We start from the raw sequence: 7,283 nt of genomic DNA, 5'->3' as shown, positions 1-7,283 counted from the left end.
CCTTAAAAAGAAAGGTACAAACTGGAGCTCTTCAGGGTAATAAGAAGTACTTTGACTCTGACTCTAAAGAGTCAAGTTTTGAGTGGTAGTGTTTCGCAAAGTAAGGAGAGTTCTAAGTTATAGGATGTGAATAACTGGAAATTAAGTTTCAGATTAACGCTGTTGGGTAAGCAATGACTTTCTTGTTTATGTTGATATATGGCTCTGGAACTGTTTTGTAGAGTTGGAGAAGAAAATGTGAATTTTTATAACTTATTCCTGCAACATTTCCAGAAGTAGAAGTGTCTCCATGATATTATTTCAGATATGGACCTGATATATTGGTCCAAAACAGTTTCCTACTCAGGAGCAACTGTCACGAGACCTTTAACAGAAGAAAACTCCTTTTAGAGGACATAACAAAACTTGCAAATTGATATGCAGAATGCAGTAGACTTTTAAATTTTGCCAACTGCTCTCTTTCTTTCCTAGGAGAAAACATCAGGGATACTGAATTGTTACAACCTTTGTACATTAATTCTCATCCTTTATGTGTGGACTATGAACTAATGAGAAGCAGAACTCTTTTATCCTATCCCGAGATATCTTCCACTGCTGCAAAGATTACTCTTATAAATACTGGTGAGTTTTCCTATTCCTTTCCCTCTCTTTAAGTTTGTGTATCTGACTTTATTCATAAAGAAAAAAAGACTTGAGAGGAAAGGAGACTTGGATCAGGGATACAAAATGAATTATTTATTTACATACACTTAACTTTGGAATCCAGGTTTCTATACTTATTGTCTACTGTACATATAAAAAGTTAAAAAACAGCAAGTTTATCAAAATTACTATATAAAAAAAATCTACCTTGATTTTTGTGCTGAGTAGAAACATAAGCTGTCATTCTTCAGACACAGTAGTATACTGAAATTGCATAAAGGAGAAAATCACCCTTTACCTGACACGTTGATAGGTTTTCATTCTATTTTTGAATAACATTTACTGAAGAAATATTTGGCTTTGAAAAAGGTTAAAGATGTTGTCATTGACAGACTTGTCTTTTTTCTTTCAGACCAAAGTAACAGCACTTGATCAAAAAGTCAGATATCCTTTCTGATGTTAAAATCTTTCCAACCTCAGAGACACAGAAATAGAATCAGAAACATATCACATTCTACATATACCACATCTGCAACATGCACGTTTACATCACCAAAAAGATGAAAGCTGAACGATGTAGGACTGAGGTGTTGCAGTCTAAGTGCACAGCAACATACCTTCCTAAGAGCAAGTCAACCACAACTTTTCTCAGTGTTTCCACTGCCTCTTTTAAAGCAATTGCTGTAATACAACAGCAGATACAAGCTGTTATAAAAAAAACTGCAGCTCTAATTTTTTTTTAGTTTTTCCTGTCTCCTACATAAGTTGTGTGGTGGTCAGATACGTTTCCACGGCTGCTGACAACTGAAAGTCTGAAATGACACGAGATCTGTATTTGCAGAAGAAGCCCAACGCTGTTGGGTTTGAGGCATGTTTCAGGAGGAGCTGCAGCTCTAGACTCCAGGACAGCTGCTAACAGTAATGTGGAGCCCATGAGTGGCACACGTGGCTCTCGTATGTGCTACAGATCTACATTTTAGGGACAAATGCTTTCAGGCTGCTCAGGTACCATTTATAGGAGGAGCCAGAATGCCATACTGCCCTTCTGTTATTTGTTTAAAGTACAGTAGTACTACTACTGCTGTATGATTCCCAGTCCTAGATAACAGAGTGAACAAACTAGAAAAGATGTGCTTTTTCCCTAGAGGATGGACTACTTAGCACTCTTAAACTCACGGATTATAATGTCATGTTCATTCTAAGAGGAAACAAATGTGGTTGACCTGGACAGTCCAATTCTTAATTCTCCAAAAGATCTCTGAATTCTGTGGATTTGCCACAGTCTTCATCTTCACCTTGTTCTTCCTCAGGAAAGCGGCAGCTGCAGGTCTCTTCCTGAACTGATTGTTCAGGTGTAGTATGCACTAAGGAAAGAGAGCAGAGTTCACTTTCTGTTGTTTTTATTCAGCCATGCAATTTCACCCTTCCTCAGACACAACTGGAGGAAGGCAGCAAGAAAAATAATCTTATGGATAATCCAATAATCTACTTCGAAATGATTCCTCTACATCATGATTTTCTAAGAAAGAAAATTTCTCATAGTTTGTTTTCCCTAATTCAACAGGGGCTGTGCCACAGTACATACAAATCAACGTAACAAGGGATACAATGAAAAGCTGGGTTAGATGGCTAATCCATACCTCGGATTAGATAGCTAAGCACATTATGTCTAAACTTCTAGTGCATTTCTCTGAGGCATTCAAGATGAAAACATATCTTACCACAATTTTATAAGGACCCTATGCCCCAGTATTTAAGTACCAAATACAGAATTAGTGTTATTTGTCAGAAGAAGTGACAAATACTGCAAGTGAGCTGAGAAGGCATCGAATGCTCAGCATATCACACATGTGGCACTACATAGAGAACACATAAAAAGTAGGAAAAGTTAGGTAATACAGGTACTGCAGAGTTCACTAAACAGAAGCATACTCAGGTAGAGTCATACCAGAGCTGATAAATTAAGTTAGATGCAATTCACCACACCTTTGTGTAGAGCTGTGGCAGGGCAGGGCTAGACTCAAGCTGGCTCTGCATCTCTGCAGCAGCAAGTCCTGATTGCTGCCACAGTGCACTCGTGACCCCAGCTTTGGGTGCAAAGAAGACAGAGGAATGTTCTTTCCAGTGGTGCCCAGTGCCAGAAGAAGAGTCAGTGTGCATTAACTGGAACACAGGAGGCACTGTCTACACATCAGGAAGTATTTCTTTACTGTGTGGATGATGGAGCACTGGCACAGGCTGCCCAGAGGCTGTGGAGTTTCCCTGCTTAGAGATTAGTCCTGGGCAGCCTGCTCCAAGTGTCCCCCTGCTTGAGCAGGGTTGCTTGAACCAGAGGGCATTTTCTGACTTTCAGAGGAAAGAAAATGATTATTGTTATCTGTAACTATCTTTTAAAGATGCTTTAAAAAGATACTTAAAAATGAATTCCTGATTCCTGCTTGGTTTGAAAAACAGAAATGGAATTGAGGAGCGTATCTGTCTTACTTTTCTTGAAGACAGCGTGTAGTTTCTTTTTCTGCCAGACACTGAGGCAGACACACAAAGGCAGCAGGAGTGCTAAGCACAGCAACCCTGCTACAGCGAGAGAAATCCTGATCATATCCATCTGGAGGTCCTTCCCTAGGAAGCAAACAACATTCTTCAAGAAGTGCCACAGACCAAAATTCTACTGCACATAAATCAGGCAGCTTTCTTGTCCTCATCTCAATAGATCTGCTTCTAGATTAGTCTGCAGTACTGGAAACGTATGAGAAAGGGCTCCAGCTCTGAGTGGTGAATGAGCAATAGTGCGTTTCACCGTTAGTCATGATTCTTCAGCTCTGTGCAGTGACTCACCTGGCACAGCAATACGAAATGGAACTACAGGAGAAGTGGTAGGTAAAGTGGTGGCTGAAGTGGGATTATTTAAACTGCGTTTGCAAATCACATCTTTTGTTGCAGTTCCAGGCTCCAGAACCTGGTTTTCAGAACACCTGGAAGACATTTAAAGTAGGAAAAAGTAAATGAAAAGAAATCCAGTCAAGTTATAGCATTTATTTTTGTTACTTACGCTGTCCAGTTTTTACAGGAGCCATCAGGCTGATCATTGAAAGTTCCATAGTGGCAATCCTGGCAACCTGCAACAGACGAGGACAGGTACGTGTGCAAGGTGAGCATCTGAAACAACACTGGAAGTCCTATTCATAACTGTTTGTACGGTATTATCCACATTCATAGAATTGTTACTTTATAAGTTGTTCTGAGTACACAGTCATAGCATCACAGGATGGTCAGGTTGGAAGGGTCCTTACAGCCCCAGCTCCTGCTGTGGGCTGGCTGCCCCCCATCAGCTCAGGCTGCCCAGGGCCCCATCCCACCTGTCCCTGAGCAGCTCCAGGGATGAGGCACCCACACTTCTCTGGGCAGCAGTGCCAGGGTCTCACCAACCTCCGAGTACAGAATTTCCTCCTAATATCTAATATAAATGTCCTTCCTTTTAGCTTAAAACCATTCCCCCTAGTCCTGTCATTACTGGACCATGTAAAATGTTGGTCTCCCTTTTGTTCATAGGCTCCCATCAAGTACCAGAGCACAAGGCACATCTTTCCCTGTGCCCATCCATGTGAGCTACCCGAGCTTTGTACCAGTACAATAGTCAGGTACGAGAAGAGTTGTCGTGCAAAGGGAACCAAGTGAAGCACAGCTTCAGGAGATCGGGGATCTTTGCTGCAATTCTTTCTGTGCAAGAGGTGGTGAAGGGAGACCTTACCGCTCCCAGTTCTCTCCTTGCCCGGTCCGCAGCTTCTGTCGCAGCGGGAGCAGCCCTCACTGCTGCAGCGATATCCCTCCTTGCACGTGCACTCAGCATCACTTACTGGTGAACACTCCTTTAAGTATTTGAATCTTCCTGGAAGGAGGAAATGAGTGTGATGTTACACGTGCCTCAAGCACACAACCTGATGCAGCAAAGGTCCAGATCCTTTGCTCTCACAGAAATTTAGCTGGTCAGTTCAGCGAGAAGCCCTGCAGATGAATCACATTATTTTGTAAGCAACATTTTCCATAGAATCCTAGAATCATTTGAGTTTGAGGGGACCCTTAAAGGCCACCTGGTCCAACCTCTGCAACAAACAGGGCCCACAGCTCCATCAGTGCTTGGAGCTCCTCCAGCCTGAACTTGGCTGCCTCCAGAATGGGGCACCACCGCCTCTGAGCCCAGCCTGTGCCAGTGCCTCACCACCTGCATTATATCCAATCCCTTTCAGTTTGGAAGCGTTTCCCCGCGTGCCATCACAACAGTCCATCCCCCTCAGACAGACAGGCTGCTCTCAGCTCTTCCGCAGCTGCACAGCCCCGGCTCTCTGCCTGTCCTCGCACGGAGCGTTTCTGTGGCACTGACCGCACATCGCGCTGCCGGCGATGCCCTTCAGCGCAGAGCAGCGGGGCCGGACCCGCTCCCTGCCCCGCCGTGTGAGTGCAGCCCGGGGCACCGTCGGCTTTCAGGGCAGCGCGGGCACTGCCGGCTCCCGCCCGGCGCCCGTCCAGCAGCAGCAGCAGCCGCCGAGCCTCGAGCGGTGCGCGCCGAATCGCAGCTGCTAACGCAGGCGGCCTCGCCGCGCCCCGGTACCTTGGCACTTGCGGCACAGGTTGCAGCTGCCGGCTCCCGCCACGCTGGAGAAGGTGTCGGACGGGCACGGCCGGCAGCTCGCTCCGCAGCCCGCGCCGGACACGAAGGTACCTGCGGGCAGAGAGAGACGGCGGCTGCACGGGGGCGCCGCGGCGGCCCCGCACCCCAGCCCGGACCCGGCCCGGCCCGGCCCTCACCCGCCGGGCACGCGGCGGTGCACGGAGCGGCGGCCGCGCGGCGCGGGCTCAGCGCCAGCGCCAACAGCGCAGCGCGCAGCAGCGGAGCGGCCGCTCCCATGGGGTCGGTGCGCGGCGCTCCCGAGTGCGCGTGTGGCGGCGGGCGTCGGCCCTTAGAGCCGCACCCGGAGGCACCGCTGCGTCAGCACCGGGGGCGGCGGGGAAACCCCGGTCCCGCGGGGCTTTCCGGGCTGCGGCGAGACCCCCTCCCCCCCAGCCCTGCCGGGCAGCGCCCGCGGGGGCCGCCACCTCAGCGCTGCCGGGCAGAGCCCGCCGCTCCCGGCAGGGGCTTCCCGATGAGCGCCGAGGAATCCCCGCGGTGGGTGCGAGGGTCCGGTCCGGCCCCGTCCCGTGTGACCGACCGCGAGCGGCCACCGAGGGCGGAGGGGGGGGGGTGCATCGCTGAGCGCGCCTCCCCACGCGTGGGGAGAGAAACACGGCCGTGGGCGGGAGCGCCGCCCCCCACGCTGCGTGGAAAAAAGCGCAGCGCACGCGGCCTTTCACCCCCTGCGGCTCCACGCAGCCAATCCCCGCCCGCGCCAGCGTCACGTGCCGTCCGTCGGCGTGAGCGCAGTGGCGCGCGCAGGGCGGACGCTGTGCGTGGGCCGTGGCCGTGGCCGCCGCTCGTCACGGAGCGCAGGTGCCGTTTTGCCACGGTCCCACGGAGACGAATCGGAGCGCTTCCTCAGAGCACGCGTGAAAGATTAAAGCCATCAATCGAGCGCGGCCGCGTCCCGCACCGCCCCTTCACCGCACGCTTCTCCGCGACCGCGGCGCTCCTCGTGGACCCCGCCCCACTCGGGGCGGAGCTGTGCGGCGCAGCGGCGGTGTGAGGTGAGGCCGGGCCGCGCGCGCGCGTGTGTGTGCGCGTGAGTGTGTGTGTGCGTGGGGAGGGGGGTGTGGGGCCGCCAGGCGGCGCTGGGGGTGCCCTCAATGGCGGGGGGTGCGGGCGGGCCCCGAGGCCGCTGGACGGCCCCGCTCGGCCGCGAGCACGGCGGGAAGGCCCGGCTCCCGTTTGCTGGCGTGGTGCTGCGTTCTGATGGCCGCTTTGATCTTCCGATTCGCTGCGTCAGTCCGTGGAACGGCTGCGGTCGGAAGGGCCCTTAAAGATGATCCAGTTCCAACCGAAACGGTGCCGAGTCCTAAAATAAGCGCGTGCAGATGTGACCTTTCGTCGGGGCGGGCTGAGCTGCCGGCCCCGAAGCCGTGCCAGCCCCGTGTGTGCCGCGTAACGAGCTGGGAACTGCGGCGTGGCCGCTCCCACCGTCCGCTGCCCGTTAGTGAAATCCGTAGGAAAATCCACGCAGAATGAACGTACACCGTCCAGAAGCGCTCTTCTGGAGCGTGTGCGGGCTGTGCTGCTGGCGCGGCTCGCACCGTGTGTCGTTCAGCACACGGCAGGCAGCGTTCGGTGCCCGGGGTCGGTTGGGTTTGATGCTGCGGTTCTGCTGGACACGCTCCAGAAATAACGGCTTTTAAAAGATGCCCACTGGAAATAACAGCAGCTGAAGCAGAGGGGGGGGTGGTTTTCTTTGGTGGAGACAACCGAGCGTGGTTCTCATTCCATGAAGAGCTTCTGGGTACTCTGCATCTCTGAATGGGAATTCCCTGCAGAGGAGAGGAGATGTGCCTGAGCTGTGGAGAGCCTTCTGCACTGCAGATCCATGCAGGGACTGCTGCCAGACCGGCATAAGTTAACATGGATGCATAGATGATGATGTTACTTAGCCTTCAAATGGAAATTTGGTCATTTACTTCAAGGTGAACTCAGGCAGCTAAAAAAAATATCGTTAAGCTGA

The 7,283-nt window shown here is 51.3% G+C and overlaps 1 protein-coding gene across 1 annotated transcript; it reads right to left on the bottom strand.

The window, feature by feature from the left end:
* Nucleotides 1-375: 375 nt before the first annotated feature.
* Nucleotides 376-5,567, bottom strand: TNFRSF9 (TNF receptor superfamily member 9). The gene is made up of 7 exons (XM_065737838.1): nucleotides 5,446-5,567; nucleotides 5,249-5,359; nucleotides 4,391-4,528; nucleotides 3,692-3,758; nucleotides 3,478-3,614; nucleotides 3,127-3,261; nucleotides 376-2,006 (listed from the first exon to the last, which is right to left on the bottom strand). The coding sequence occupies exons 1-7, from the start codon at nucleotides 5,543-5,545 to the stop codon at nucleotides 1,882-1,884; spliced, it is 813 nt and encodes a 270-aa protein (XP_065593910.1). The 5' UTR covers nucleotides 5,546-5,567; the 3' UTR covers nucleotides 376-1,881.
* Nucleotides 5,568-7,283: the final 1,716 nt, after the last annotated feature.

This window comes from Cyrtonyx montezumae, unplaced genomic scaffold, assembly GCF_038088225.1.
Source record: "Cyrtonyx montezumae isolate F1298 unplaced genomic scaffold, pur_monq_1.0 scaffold_21, whole genome shotgun sequence".
Lineage (NCBI taxonomy): Eukaryota > Metazoa > Chordata > Aves > Galliformes > Odontophoridae > Cyrtonyx > Cyrtonyx montezumae.
The sequence above is the reverse complement of the archived record's forward strand: the minus strand, read 5'-3'. Positions and strand labels throughout refer to the sequence as shown.